We start from the raw sequence: 15,970 nt of genomic DNA on the forward strand, positions 1-15,970 counted from the left end.
AAAGCAAAAGGTCAGAGCTCCCGAGTGGGAGGGGGTCCCTAATGGAGGTGCCCCGTGACTGAGGCAAAAGCTCTTACTTTTATACCTTCCCTTGCCTGTCTGGGGAAGGAGGCTGGAGCCTTCTAATTGAATTCATCTATTAGGTTTGTCTTGTTTGCTCATCCTGAAGGGATTAATGAACCAATCGATTCCTATCTATCAGATCTACTCCTTTGTCTAGAAGGGATTTGAGATTATTAACCTGAAGGCATGTTCTCATGTCTCTGTCCGGGAGTGAAGGAGACATTCCAGGACCTGGAGTTTCAGGATATGGCTGCTTTTCTGTTTATTCCATGAGGGACCCCCCTGTCTCCCTAGCAATCATACTAACTCACCTGTCTCCTCAGGACTTACTGCCTCACCACCCTTGGTGCTATCCAAGGACCAGAAGTACAGGCATCACCTGGAAACTTGTTAAAAACGAACAATCTCAGGTACCACCCCAGACCTAGTGCATTTTAAAAGGTCCTTAGGTGAATCTCATGTACATTAAAGTTTGTAGTGGGATGGTGGGAAGGTGACAGGATAAGTGGGGTGGAGGGTGGGGGTTCCTGTTGCCCATGATGTTGTTTATAGGCCCATGATAAATAAAGTCAGGGGTAATTGATTAAGAGGATAATTTGGGGTTTTAAGGGTCTCCAGGCATTAGAGGTCCTAATCCACGTTATCATAATCCCATATTGAAATAAAAAAATACATATCGACATGAGTTGAATTACAAAAGACTAATCTACACATCACATTTTGTAGGCATTTAAAAATTAAATATTTATCAATGGAAATAAAAAATACAACGTCCAGGGGGTGTTTTGTTGAGGCGTTAGCCAAGGACAGAGAGACCTGAGCCAGCCCAGCAGGGCGATGAGGCTATTGGTCAGAACCCTCGGTGACAGCCCAACTCAATCTGGCTGAAGCAAAGAAAATAGTTTATTGCCTTTCATAACTGGAAAGTCTTCTTCAAGGTTGCAGACATGCCACAGCTAGGATTTTGGTCCAAATATTTGTATATATCTGGACTCTGACTCTCTGTTTCTCAGTTCTGCTTGGTTTCCTTTTCAGGTAGGTTCTAGCCACATAACAACAAAATGACAGCTGGCTACCTAAGCTTCTAAGCAGTCGTTCTCTAATAACTCTTAAAACTAATTGAGGACCCCAAAGAACTTTTGTTTAATATTTATGGTAGAAAAAATAAAACTGAGAAAGTTTTTAAAAACGTGTAGTTCATTTAAAATAATAAATCTATGGCATGTTAATATAAATAACATATTTCAATGAGAAAATTAGGTTTTCCAAAAAGAGTATTTACTAAGAAGAGTGTCATTGCTTTTACATTTTTGCAAATCTCTTTAATCTCAGGCTTCATAGAAGATAGCTGGGTTTTCATATCTACTTCTGATTTGTTTGTTGCAATATGCTGTTTTGGTTGAAGTATATGAAGAAAATCTGGCCTCACAAAGATATGTAGGTAGAAAAAGGAGAAATATTTGAATAATTCTTTGTGTTTATGCTTCTCTGGTACTACACCAAAATTCAAAAATGGTAGTTTCTTAAACGGTATTTGCAATGTGGAATCTGAAACTTTATCAATGAATTTTTCAGACTCTGTTACAATAAAATTCACTGACCTGTCCTGTACTTTGAATGGATCTTTTATCCATGTGCAATTTTAAAAGAGCTTGGTTTGGTCATTTGAAAAGTACTGGTTCACTGAGTTTTGCATATCTTCCAATGTAGACCCAATGTCATTATACAATATCCCCAAATCACATTCTTTAATATCACCAACCTCATCAGAAAAGTCTTTAAGCATTGGGAAGCTGTTAAGGTAACGGTAGAGAATACAAGACTTCGAAAGTCCAATTTTGCTTCCAAGCTCTAATTTTATCATCGACATTAAAACCGCCATTTATTTGCCTTCAAGTGGCAAGCTCACTTCATTCATTTTTGAGGAAATAGCTGCCAAATACCACGTCCGAATAACCACAGTTTGCCAGTTATTCTTTTCGGCCCAAAGGGTGTTCCATGAAAAGCAGTGGCTAGCTCAGCTCATGGCTCAAGCAATCACATGAGTGTTTTTCTTGAGACAACTGTGGTATTTTGTAAAGCAGTAGAAGTGTTTTACGTACATACAGAACCTCACAGAGACAGATGCCAAGAGGAGATTAGATGTGAATGGTGGAGAAAACACCTGCGAAGGCAAAAGGGGAAGGAGCCCTGGAAGGGAAGGGGATCCTTTAGACCACGATGCTGACCTCACCCAGAGGAGGAAGATAGGAAAGGAAAGAGGGTCAGGTAGGAAAAGTCCTGGACTGCAATATGGATCAATAAAGGTTCAACCAGGCCAGTGAGAGGACCTCAAGCCAAAGTCACCCAGGGCAGGAGTCCCAGGCCTCCCAGGAATGAACCTGCATTGATGCTCCCACTGCGCTCACTCATTGGCTGATGAGAGCAGACAGAGGGAAGCATGGCCTCGGCACAATGTGCTGGGGGATCCAGAGGACAGCAGCTGCTCCCCCAGCAGGATCTGAGCAGGCAATGTCATGGCCACCTCATGCCTTGTGGGTACCTGCCGTTTCATTACATCACAATAGTGTAAGGTTGTATACGCAAGGGTTGAGGTTTAATAATCATTTTTACTCCTCCATCAAGAGATCTCTTAAGTGAAACTAGCTATTTTTCTTTTCCTGCAAGTGTGTGACAGTGAAGAATTCAATGACTACAAGTGTAATTTGGTGCCACTCTCTTGATTCATGCCAAGGTGCCAGTAATTTTACCCACCATTGCTTCTGTACTATCAGGGCAAACTGTCAACACAGTGAATAAAAGGCATGTGAATTCTCAATATTATACAAAGTTTTGACTGCGTGGATCCCCCGAAAAGTTCTCAGGGACCCCCAAGTATCCGCAACCACACTTGGAGAAACACTGGCTTATAGCTAGCAACCCGAGCTAGAGTACATGGTTTTGTTTTGTTTTGCGGGGGTATGGTTCTGGCAAAAGTCACAGGGAAGATTTTGATGGGTCCTATTAGGGTCCTATTCCTCTCCCAGAATCACTCACAGTGAAGAGAAGGATGAGGTACTCCGATGGGTCAGGCTGGATCATATGAATATCTCTCTGAGAAGGATGGGGCAGATCAGCCCTTCCAAATCACAGAGAATGGCTTCCCATAAGAAGAAGCGGTGCTCTTGCAGGAAGATGAGGGAAGGGACACTACACGGGCCAAAAAACCCTATTGTACCATTCGATCGGGTAAGAGAAGTTGACAATAATGTCTGGCCTACAGGACCCGGCCTATTCCTGAGGGAGGCTGAGGCCAGCGTCAGGCAGGAGAATGGATCAAAGCTGAAGAGGAGAAGGTTCCCAGGCAGGAGCCTAGCCCCCGAGGACATCAGGCCCTGCAGCCAGTTTGGCAGCACTTCAGCCCTGCAGGCAGAACCAGGCAACTAGATCCCAGGTTGGCTTAAACTGTGTGTGTTGATAGGGGTGGGTGTTTTGCTCTGTGACCATGGACATGTTTCTTATCTTGGTCAGACTTGATTCAGGAATTGGAACCCCGTGGGCCCTCCCGGTGAGCAGTGGGGCCAGGCAGAGAGGATTCAGATGTTAGGAGCTGGGGACGGAGAAGACTGTCAGGGCTATCCATACGTCAATGAAAACCATGCCACACGTACTTGCTCAACTGTAATTCTACCTGTCTAGACTTTTTCACATTTACTGTTTAATACTTTGCACCTTCTACTTACTTATCCTCACAATTGCTGAAGCACTTAACTCATCAAATCTATCAGGATTACAGATGATCAGTTCAACTGTTTAACTCTGGTGACCAACTCTTCCTTCTTGAGATTCCCTCTGTCTTGGGTCCCCGTAATGTCATAATCTCTCAGGTTTCCTCCTCATTCTCTGGCTGCCTTTTTCAGATGCCTTTACACACCCCATACATGATGGTAGTCTTTGGGGTCTCTGCCATAAAACCTCCTTTCTTCTCTGGAGGTGACCTGACCTGTTCCCAGACTTTCGATGACTACCATGTTTCTTTCTTTAAAACACAGTAAAACCTTCCCCTCCCCCTCCAGCATGCACAAACACATTCTTTGTGTATGAGGTTCCCATCCATACTTTCCTCAAGAGCTTGAGATAATCAGAGCAATTGGGACGCTACTGGCACCAAGGCCATCATAAACCCACACATACACAGAACTGAAATTGGGTCATCTGGTTATCCAGATGTCCAGACTGTGTGTGTGTGTGTGTGTGTGTGTGTGTGTGTGTGTGCGCGCGCGCGCACAAGCGCAAGTCCATCTGTCTATCCATCTTTCAGACTGTCATTTATGTGAAAAAATTTATAAAGACATTTATTTGGAGAGGGCCTGACTGCAGCTTCTGAAATCAGGCTGCATCTAACAAGTGATTTGATACGAATACATTGTGTAAGGATTTAATGAGCAGTGTCTTTTTTTCCTAGTTGTACAAAAAAATAAAGATAAATTTATAATCAATGCTGTCTTAGATTAGGTAAAAATTATTTTGTTCTCTCAAATAACACTGAGATCAAATTTGTAGTCCATAGCAATGTAACCTTACATCCCCGCCTCTATTCCTTTTGGTTTCCAACTCTCTAATACCCTATAGTTTCCCAGGAGCCCCCACCGCCCTCTGTGGGAACTCTCTACTCTTCACCAAACCACAACAAACCTTCCCTGACACCTCCTCCAAAGAGAGTGCACTCGCTTCCTCTCCCTCCTACTGTCCCTTGCTCCCTCCCTCTTCTCTCTGGGAGTCAATCTCAACCATCTTCCAAAGACATCTCTCCAGCCTCAATCCTCTGGTTCTTCCCTATCCCTGTAGATTGACCTGTTCAACCCAATAAGAGAGAGAGGGGCAAAAGCTTGGCAGTTAAGGTTTTCTTCAGCAAGCAATGGGAAAGTGCCATAGGCTTTGAATACTCCCACAGGAATAATTCTTGGGCCAGGAGCAAGAGAACAGGCAGAGGGCAGTGTGGATTGAAACAGAAGCCGGTGCACTGTGCTGGGGCAGGACTGGAGTATCACCTATGGTGGGGACATCATGGGAAGGCTTAGATTTTAAAACCTTCAACTGTGACCCCTGCTCTCCAGAAGCTTCACATACGTGTACACACACAAGCATGCACACACACATGCATGCACACAGGTATAAACATGGGCAAACATGCATGTACATTTAAACAACAGGTGAAGGCCTTTCTGTCCTAACTCACATTGCCCCAGGAGGGAGGCAGGTGGAGTCAGGACATTGCCTGCTTTGCTGGGAGGAAAAGGCCCAGCAGGGAGGTGAGGCTGCTTGGCTAGAGGCCAGGGCACCACAGGAGCTGGAAACCCCACCCCTCCCTACTCCGCCCAAATAAAAACTAACCACCTAGCTGGACAACAAGCTAAAAGAATGGTCGGCACTGGGTGTGAGAGGCCTCTTAGCTCTGGGGAAATGTGGAGCTGGAAGGAGAAAGTGGATGGGAAGGTGGCGTCTGGAGAGGGGACCCAGCTTCCCTGGGACCTTGTTAAAAATAAGGAAAAAACTAGAAGAATGAGTCTGCAGAGAGGGGAGGGAATGAGGAAGCCAGTTTAGCCATCTAGCTGAGTCCTGGTGTTTGGGCCCTCAGCTTCCAAATTGTCCAGCAGCCTGAGTCTTAGGATTCTTGGGGCTGGAGAAGGGCCACTGGGAGAATTTCGGAGGCCTCCGGTGATGAAGATGAAATGCAGACTGGCTGGCTAACCCACCTCTCTGAGCTGAATGCTGCCCCTGGGCCAGGATCAGACAAGAAGCTGGTACTGGGCCTGCTACGTGTGCCCTGCCCTTTGCAGAGCACTGGGCAATGAGAATGTAAAGAAAGAGGAGAGGCCAGCCTCAGGAAGCACTCACAGTGAAGTTGAGAAAATTGAGCATCAACACAGGTGGAGCCCAAGTCTAATCTGAGCTGCAAATCCTGCTGCGGGGCAAAGCCACCAAGACTGGCTGGACTGAGGCCTGCTCAGAGCCGATGGAACAAATCAGGAGAGCTTTATTTAGGAGGTGGACTTGCAGGACCTTGGGTAGGTGGGAAGGAGCCTTGAGACTCCTCAGAGGCTATGTCCCCCAGGGCTTTGGGAGCTGGGCCCATGCAGGGCTGCTCTTGCTCTCTGGTGATTCCTGGCTGCAGGGTATGTGTGTGGCTGGGAACAGGTCCGGTTTAATTATTAATCATCTGGCCAGCCTAATCAACCTAAGTCCAGGTCTTTCTCTTCCAGGGCTGTGAAATGCCCATTCACTTGCCCAAGCCCCCTGTGCTGGCTCAACACTAGGAGGGAAGGGTGTCAGGAGCTCCCTGCAGCCCCTGAGTCTTCAGGAGGCATTGGTTAGGTGTGGGCACCAAGCAGGCAGAGTGGTTTCCAAGGGGAACGGAGGCCATCCGCCCAGTGTTTACACAAGTGTCATAAACTGTGCTTTGCTTGGGAAGGTCCTTGAGAACTGGGTGGGCCTGGCTAGGTGGGGAAGCAGAGTGAGGACAGACAGGTTTGGACAGGGGATGGCCCTGAGGACACAGAGAGATGAGGCTGGCATAGGAAGCCTCGCTCTGCGGCTGCAGAAAAATCTGACTGTTGAAAGGCCGAGCTTCGGGCAACACAAGCAGGGCTTGTGGCACCAACTGTCAGAACTGCCTCTCCGTCCTGGGTGGGATGGCACCTAGGAGGGAAGGATAAACAGGGCAAGGGTGGGGCATAAGGGCAGGAGTTCCCTGGCACCAATCCAAGGGCACACCCTGCTCCTCTAGCCAGCTGGTGGCTGGGCCCAGGGACCCAGGGCTGAGGCCTTTGTCACTCCAGCCAGTCCCAGGGATGAGCAAGGGAGCTGCTTGTCCTTCAACTGACAGTCATTGATACTTGCTCTGGGGTGGGCACAAGGCAACACGCTCCCTGCCCTTTTAGGCTCAGTGGCTAATGCAGAGACAAAACTACAAACAAATCACAAGGCAACTGATAAGGGTTATAAAAGATAAACCTCTGTGTGTGTGTGTGTGTGTGTGTGTGTGTGTGTGTGTGTGTGTATGGGGTGTGGGGCTGTGTCCTGGGACACAGTGCGGGAGCAGTAACACCTGCAGGAACGTCAAGGACAGCTTCACAAAGAAGGTAACACTTACCTAGAATGTTAAAGAAAGTCAAGGTTTCCAAGTAGAGAGACAGGGGAAGGGCGTTCCAGGCAGGGAGAAGGCCATGGGCAAAGCAAGGAACTGAGAAGAGGCCTGTTTGGGGACGCATGAGTCACTGCACATGGCTGAACCACGAATGGGGGGTATGGGATGAGAAGGCAGGTGGAGGTGGGGCAGGTGGTCAGTAGACTCAGCTGATGGGAAGCTAAGTCATACGAGACGCAGGACCCCAAAGACCAGGATGGCACCTGAGTAAGCCTGCCCCACGGACGCACCCGTGTTTGCTCCCGGGCTGGCCGTGTCCTCCTCACTTGGCGGACTGCCCGGCTGGGGGTGGGAGGATGGAACAGAACCATATCTCCTGGCAGGCCTGTGGCAGTAGCACTGGAGCTATGGGATGTGCAGGGACAGAAACGACCACCCCTCCTTGTGAGCAAGTCCCTGCTCACGTCTCCCTTTCGCTCCAACGACCTTAAGCAAGCACAACACACACATCAATCCTGCAGATGAGAAGACTGAGCTGGCGGGTAGACATTTGCCCAAGCCCGAGTAAGTTCACTGTGGATCTGACGCAGGGACACAAGGGTCCTCATTCCCAGCACGCAGACCTGCCCCTGAGCCAGAAAGTTCTCCCCCTCCTGGCCATGCAGTGAGGGGGAGGGCTCTCCTGGGCAAACAGGCGGGTGGAGCTCTCTGTACTCCTCTTCCCCAGGGACGGTCCTTATCAGACAAGTTTGAGGTGCTTCCCAGGCTCAGCCTGAAGGAGTCAGCGCTTCTCAGTCAGGTTGGGTTCCTCTGTGGCTGTGGTTAGCCCACGGGGGAACCCCAAAAAGTACATTCCCATGAAATTTTTCCCAGAACCAGACTGGCAGGGGACCTACCCAAAGTGCTCTGCTGTCAGGTGGCTATGCTAGGCAGTCAGATGGCAATATTGACAACAGTCTCCTCTTTGTCCAGGGACAGGGCCCCTGGAAGCTCAGCCAAGTCACAGGAAACATTGAAAAACAGTTTGGGAATAAACAAAACAAAAACCAAACCCCACAAACTCAAGCCAGCACTCTGGCTCAGGTAGGCTAGGCAGGCATGAGCAAATGTCAGGCCATGGGACAGTGGGAGATGTCACCCTATCAGGAACCACTTCACACAGACTAGGAACCTCCTTACTGTCCCCTCCAAAGGGGGTTCCACTGTGCTCTTCTCCAACGTTGGGCTGCCAGCTACCTAAGGATTTTCTTTAAGCCTCTCAATGCCTCTGCCCACTCCGTGTATAGTCCCACAGAATTCTTCTAGAATATAGAACAGAATAATTGCCCCAGATAAACTAGAATGCTCTCACTGTTCTGACAAGGAGAGCCAAGTCATGGAGCATGTTTGCTCTTTTTGCCTTGTCTCCCAGGAGGCTCCCAGTCACATGTCATGCTTATTCACCCCCATTCCACCAGCCCTGACCGCTCACATACTTGCCACCCTTAAACTTTTCTCAACCCTCACTTAAATTTTTGTTGGATTCAACTTGTCACACATGGTCTGTGTTGCATATCATCTCAATTCCTTGTTGGAAAGAGGTGGCAGGTAAATAAACAATGAAGTTTCACTCAGGAAGGAGAGGTTAAAAGTGCAATGTCTGGCCAGCATTCTGGGGCCATGGGAAATCCCCTTTTGATCATGCCCTTTTACCCCCAAATTACCCGAGAACCGAGAGCAGGGCATTTTCCTTCCCTCCCTCCCCGAAGCAGGAAGAGGTTGAACAACCCCCACCCCCAGGCCGTCCTCCCTCTCCTACCTCCTAGTTCCAGCTCTGCCAGCAAACTCTCCCGAGAGAGAAGGAAGAAATGGTTTCTTTGGTGCTTCAGCCTTTCTTGTTGTTTTCCTGACAGTGTGGTTGGTGGAGGCCCTTCTTTAGCTACTTTCTAAGGAGGGGAGGTATGGAGGACATCTGTTTCAGGAATGTAGCCATCAGGATGTCAATCAGAAGCACCTGAGTATATCTGAATTAGGCTCTCTTATCTCCTGAGCCCGTTGCTCCTGGAGGACCCGGTGTGTGGAGGTTTCAGGGAGATGGAGGAACAAGAGAGGACCCTAGTGCTGAGACAGGCGGTGATCAGTGTTACAAGTGTGGTTTGAGTCACGTGAACCTGTGTTTGAACTCCAACTCTGCCACTTACTGGCTGTCTGACCCTGGGCAAACCACTTTGGGCCTCTGAGCCTATCCACAAAGCGGGAGAATAACAGTCCCTGTCTCTCCACATTGTGAAGAGGCTGAGAGACAATGTCCCTACACACTGAGTGTGGTGTGTAGACGGGCTCAGTAATCCGCATGGCTGATACTAGTATTAGTTGGCTCCTGGAGGGCAGGAGAGGTGTCTGTGAATGCCAAGGACCCTCGCTGGCAGCGGCAGGGCCCGGGGGGATGCCTGCTTCCTATGACTCCAGTCTCCCCAAAAGGCCCTCTGATTATGCCCAGCTCTCTGCCCTGAGGGGCAGGGCTATCAGCAGATTTCAAGGAGTCTTCTTAATAAACCCAGTGCTTTCAGCCATTAACGAGAATAGAGATCACTGGAAAACTGACTTTTGCCCAAGCACAGTAAGTAGGAAGCCAACTGGAACAATCCCAACACGTGCCCCAAACCCAGTTTGACGATGACCGCCCTCACACCACCAGCTCCCACCATCTCCCTCTGCAATGGTCAGAACAGTCTCCTCTTCTCTGGCTCCCATCTGCAAGCCTCTTTCATGTGGGAGTTTCTCCTACCTTGAATGGTCACCATTTACATCTCTCCTGCTCCTCCCTGCCCCATAAAATAAATAACTCTTCTATTCCAGGAGCTGTTGGGCAAGCCCCTGGTTGACATGCTGGGCAGTGCTTTTCAGTGTGAACAGTGGACTTCACCTGCACTAAGTCGCCCACGAGGCTTGCTAAAATGGAAGTGCCTGGGCCCTCCCCGTGACCTAGTAGTGAGACAGATACTCCATGGAGGGGGCCAGGAATCTCTTTCTAACAAGCTCCCCAGGTGATTCTGATATGCACAAATATCAACGATTTGTCTTGAGTCCTTGCTCAGTGTTGAAGTCCACCTAGGGCTAGACCTGGAAAATTCATGAAATAATCTAATTGAAAGAACCTAAACTCCCCGTATATCTCCAGCAGGAGCACCCACGAGATCTGGATTCTAGTCTTGACCTTACACTATAATAATAAGCTGTGTTGCCTTAGGCAAGTCACTTTTCCTCTCTGGGCCTCAGTTTTCCCACCTGCAAATGTAAGGGCTAGGGCTTAGGTGGGTCTCTGGGGCCATCCTACTCTAACATGCTTGGAAATCCACTTAGGACAGGCTCTGTAGGGCCAGCATGGTGAAAAAGAAGAATGGGGAGCTGTTGGGGTTGAGTCCAGATGTCCCACTTCTGCCTGGGTAGACAGCTGGTAATTGCTACTAATGTTCAGAGGGCACAGAGGTCCCAGGCCAGACTGGGGCCACGGTCAGTATCCAAGCAGCCTGGCCTAGCGGGGGCCTGTGAGGAACCAACACCAGTGTTTAGGCCAGGGGCAGTCTGGGGCTGACCCCTAGGGAGAGGAGTAAGCACGGAGCGGATCTGATGTCAGGGCTCCAGCCTGGTAGACTGGCTCAGAACCAGGTTTCAGGGCCCACAGGAATATTGGACAGCAAATGGGAACACCCAGACATGGTGGGGCGGGGAGGGGGGGCTGCAACTTGGAGGGGGCTCCCTGCAGGAATCCTCCTTTGCACAGCTCCAGGGGGTGTCATCTTACAATGTGCACGGTGCCCCCTAGAGTTGTACCACATGAAGTGACATGCTGGGACTAGGAACCAGGGCACCCCCAGGCATCCTGGCTCCTGAACAAGGGGCAGAAGGAAGAGCTCCAGGCCCATCCACTACTTTGGCCAGCTGGGGAGCTGCCAGCAATTACAAGAAGGTTTCTCCACCCTCCTGGTTGGGAACTGGAGGCCTAAGCTCAGTAGGCTGCGGGTGGGGCACGGGGAGCAGCAACAGGCTCAACAGGAACTTTCCTTAGATCTACCGAGTGCTCCCACTAATTACAGACGGTCCCACTCACTTTGCTTTCTGGAGCCAGACTGACAAGCCCCTTCCCCGTTGACTCAGGAGCACTGCCAAGAGGAGGGCTGGGCCCAGGGAAGGTTCTAAGCCATGGACAGGTCTGGCCAACAGGGTCCAGGAGACTGTTATTGTTTTGCTAAAAGAAATGGTTGGGAAAGAACTTAAGACCCACTGAAATTTGGAGGGTTGTTTTCCATACACAGATTTTAATGGCAAACTAGATTCTGTGCCATCCAGCAAAGCAGTGTTTTCATCAGCGATGAACTTAACCTGAAGCCACCTGGGAGGGGATTACTACCATCATCCCCCTTTACACCCAAGGAAGCCAGACTTAGGAAGTCACAGGGCTAACAAGTGCCCAGATGAGGCCCCCACCACCCCACAGGGCATAGGACCACCAGAAATCGCCTGACCGTTGCAGGACAGTGAGCTCACCCCCTAGAAGACTGGTAAGCACTGGGGAGCAGGGCTAGAGGTTTACAAGAGGTTGAAAGATTTTTCTATCTAATCCACCAAAAGGGACAGCAGCTCCCCTTTTTCCCAGACTCAGCCCTTCCTGAGGCTCACCCTGAGAATTGCCCAGAGCCCCAAGTAGAAGCTGTTGTGTCCTTCTTTTCAACCCTTTTGAAACATCCTAGATTCAGACAGGGACCAAATCCCACCTCTGTGTTCCCCGAGCTTCCCCCCGCCCAACTCCAAGGGGTCCCTCCCAGCATGACAGATGACTACTCACTCACAAGCTTTCACATTCTCTTTATTAAAAATCTTTTTTTTTCCCCTTCTGTAAAAACACTTGCGCTCAGGAAAAGTGGTGACGATTTATAGGATACTCAACAAATTCCAATACTTTACAGGTTCAAGTGTAAATTAACTAGTGTTTTTCTTTTTCTCGTAAGCTCAAAAAACAAACTCTGGTCCAGTTCAAGTATAATCTAACAGATCACAGGCTCGGAGAAAGGGAAAGGGAAACCCTGATCGTAATGGCTGCTGCTCACTAACATCAAATGTACTGAATTCCTCGGGAGTATTGTCTGGATATACTTGTATTACAGGTGTTTACAAGGAAAATTACATTGGCCTTTTGTTATATTAACCCAGGGTACAAAGGAATCTGTTGCTCAAGGTAGCAGCTGCTCTCAAACAACCTTTTTGGGGAGACACTTTGAAATGGTTGACAAACACTAAAGAAAAGCTTTAAAAAATAAATCAATATTTTCCTGGTTGCCTCTCATACTGCAGTGTGTATGACACACGTAGGAATAAAAAGAGCAAATTATAGAGTGGGTAAAGGACCATGCCAATGGAACTGTATAAAAATAAATAAAAATAAATATATATATACACACAAATATAGATTCTTAGACGATTTTGAAACCGAAGGTTCTGACTGAATACAGAGCATGCCTCTCCTCTCTCCCTCCCAGGGACTCTGTCCAGCTTTCCTATCAGCAAGGGAGCCTTTACATTACTCAGGAATGAGGCTGTTTCCACAGCCATCCAGGTTTCTATAGAAACGCCACTGAGGGCAATTGCTGGTGGGGTCAGCTTCCACTTTGCTGGGAGAAAAGACTGCCAGCCTCTTTGACAATGCACAGTTCCAGCCTCTGACAGAGCTGGTAGACTTTCCCCAGCAAGGTTTGGCAAGAAGGCCAGAGATCTAGCCCTCTGGAGGGAACTTCACTCTGGTGGGAAGACAGACACACAGGGCCAAAGATTTTCCTAGACACGGAAGAGACTGATTTCCAGAATGCCAGGTAAAAACCTATGGAGGCAGCCAGGGGACCAGGTCTGGGCTGAGCCACCATCTTCATACCCTACTCTGAAACACCAACCTTTCTGAGGGCCCCTGGTGGCCTGGTGCCAAGTGCAGGTTTCCTGTTCCTACAGCCTCTTCTCATTAAACTGTCCAAGCCGGTCTGTTTCCTCTGGTGCCTTAATTCTTCTCTGTCACAGGCTCCCAACAAGTGTCTCCTTGCCGGTGACCATTTGCCCCAAGGCTCACATAGGATCGTTTCATTACATTCTACATCTCTTTCCTTTCTGTGCCTTAGTTTCCTCACTGATAAAATGTCAGTGTTGAACTCACTAATCTCTCTCCTCTTCTGCTATTGAAGAGCAGAATGTGCAGTATACTCTTTTCTACCATAAAAGAAAAATGCAAAATAAATAAGACAATCCCTTCCTGGTCTACCTGTGGCGGCAGGAATAGAAACAACAGAAGTGTCTTCTAGGGGCTGAGCCTCCTCCAGGCAAGTAGCTCAGCTGTGGGAACGGCCCCAGGCTCCCCTCTGACCTTCGTGATGTCTTCTCTCGGGGCTGCGGCCGAGCCTCATTGCCCCAAGCACCTTTGTCCCAAACCTTCCCAATGTCACATCAAATTGGAGACCCCACCACTCATCCGGGACCTGAAGGCTCTGCCCTCTAGTATCAGATGGCCCAATGGAAGTGAAGGGCTCTGTTCTTCACAACATTTGACATCACAGTCTGCACATGGGGTCAACTCTGAGCTGCCTTGACCTTCTGCCAAATCGGAAAGGGCCCACCTACAAACCCCAGGCACGACTCAAATGCTCTCTAGCCCTGCAGCCTTCTCTTTCCTCAGCTTCTTCCCTCACCAAGACACCATTTAAAAGCATCCCACAGTAAGACTGCTGGAGCCCAGCGTGCAGGCACCAAGGGTGGGTCAAGGACAGATGCCACTGCCTTGTTTTGGTGTCACCTGAGCCAATGCCACCCATGGCAAGGAGGCAAACATTCGACCTATGCCCTTACCAACTGCTGTTTTAGCTAAAGGAAGAGGATGCGTCTCTTTTCATTTTCATTAAAGTGAATCTATACCATATTCATTGCACAGAATAAAACAAACCCTAGCATCTCCTGAAATCACGTGGAGGGAAATAAGTTTGGTGGGAACTTGTCAGAACTTCCAAAATGAAGGGCTCTTTTCCTTCTCTGTAAAATTCACTTAATTTTACTTTAAGGCATGAACCTGGGAGATGTCTAGAATAACTGAAAGGGCAAAAGAGTTATTAATAAAATCAGGGGCTTTTCAGAAAGGTGGGCCAGCTGAAGGAACTCCCAGCTTGTGCCGACTGATTGTCTAGGGTGTCCCCTCTCCTCCACTACAGGGTCCCACTCACTCCCCTCCTGAACAGGATGCCAGGCAGAGAAACTGCCCCAGGTTCACTGAAGTGGTTCTTGAGCCAGGAGTTTCCGTGAAATCTTTTCCTTGGATGACTCAGCCTGGACTGATCTGTCCGATCCCATCAAAAATGTGAACACTGAAAATCCCTGAGAAGTTGGATTTTATAAAGAGGAAATGACCCTTGGCACAGAAAGAGGGGGGCGGGGGAAGAAGAGAGAGAAGCAAATTAAAAGATTGTCTGAGGGAAACAAGAGTCACAGCGATTGAGTGGGCCAAGCTCAATGGGCTGGACACAGCAGGGTGACAGCTCTGGGAGACATTTCAGAGGCGTTTTCATGCATCTTTGGGAACAGATGCAGGCAACAGGCCTGCCTTGTTTTCCTTCTTCTTTGTCTTTAGTTCCGGTCCTGGAGATCAGGAAGGCCCCACCTCCTAGGCCCTCCTCCACCATTTCCATCAGGGGTGTCAGAGCTTCTTCTTTTCAAAGTGGGGCACAATTCCGCTGTCCTCAGGCCTTGGGCTGCCTGGCCCCTCTGTTTCCTTTAGGCCTTCCTCAGCCAGCTGGGACAGGTACTTCTGTGGTGGGAAGAGAGGGACAGAGGAAGGGAGAGGGTCAGTGGTGACCTGGAGGGAGGAGAGGAGAGGAAGGGGTGTGTGCTTGGCCCCACCCCCAATCATCTTGCCTAATGGGTGACACCCCCTCACCTGCCTCCTCAGATCCTTCTGGAGCTACAGGACCCACGATAAGCAATGCACTTCCTCCCCATTTATGTTAGTTTACAAGTAACACATGTCTCCTGTAGCAAGCCTAGAAAGTACAGCTCCTAACAATAGCAAACACTTCCAAGGCCTTATCCTGTGCAAGCGCTGTTGTTTTTCTTATGTAAACTCACTGAATGCTCATAACAACTCTACTTGTTTTTTAAAAAGAGCTCCAGTATCCAGGAGGCCCGTCCACGTGTAAAGGAAGAGGGAGGAGAGGGAAGCTGGAGGGTGGGAGGAGAGAAATGCTGTCTGTCCTACAGAGATTGTGAAAGCCAGAACTGCAGCATGACATTTGAGACTCCTAACAACCTGTTTCCTGTCAGGCAGGCTGGCAGGTGGAGGTCTTGGAGGTCCTTCTATGGATGTCTGTTCCACAGTTTGGGCTGCCTCAGCTGCCAGGACATTCACTGCTAGGACGGGCCCCCAGCCAAACGTCAGGCCACTTCTGTGATTCTGGGTTCGATGCAGTGAAACAGAGCTAGAAAACGCCTGGGGTCTCTGGTTGCTGGGCCGCCAGGGGCAGTGCAAACAGCACTGGATTAGGAGTCAGCAGGGTTAGGCCCAGAGTGGTGGTCAAGTGCGTGGGTGCTACTGTCAGATGACCTGGGTTCAAATCCCAGCTCTCAACAGGCAGGTCACCCAGTATCTCTGACACCTGCATGGTGTGGGTGATAACGGCACTATCGCATAAGGTAGCTGTGACATCCAAGAGAGGTACCATAAAGCACTTATCACAGCACTGGCACAAAACAAACACTTTGTAATGCTGCCCTTTATCA

At 49.0% G+C, this 15,970-nt stretch overlaps 1 protein-coding gene across 1 annotated transcript in view; it reads right to left on the reverse strand.

The window, feature by feature from the left end:
* Positions 1-12,015: 12,015 nt before the first annotated feature.
* Positions 12,016-15,970, reverse strand: part of RBM20 (RNA binding motif protein 20) — a 179,221-nt gene continuing 175,266 nt past the window's right edge. The window contains exon 14 of the mRNA XM_081075094.1: positions 12,016-15,002. Coding sequence (XP_080931220.1) covers positions 14,892-15,002 — 111 coding nt within the window. The 3' untranslated portion in view covers positions 12,016-14,891. The remainder of the gene's footprint in view (positions 15,003-15,970) is intronic.

This window comes from Rhinolophus hipposideros (genome assembly GCF_964194185.1).
Source record: "Rhinolophus hipposideros genome assembly, chromosome: 15".
Classification (NCBI taxonomy): domain Eukaryota; kingdom Metazoa; phylum Chordata; class Mammalia; order Chiroptera; family Rhinolophidae; genus Rhinolophus; species Rhinolophus hipposideros.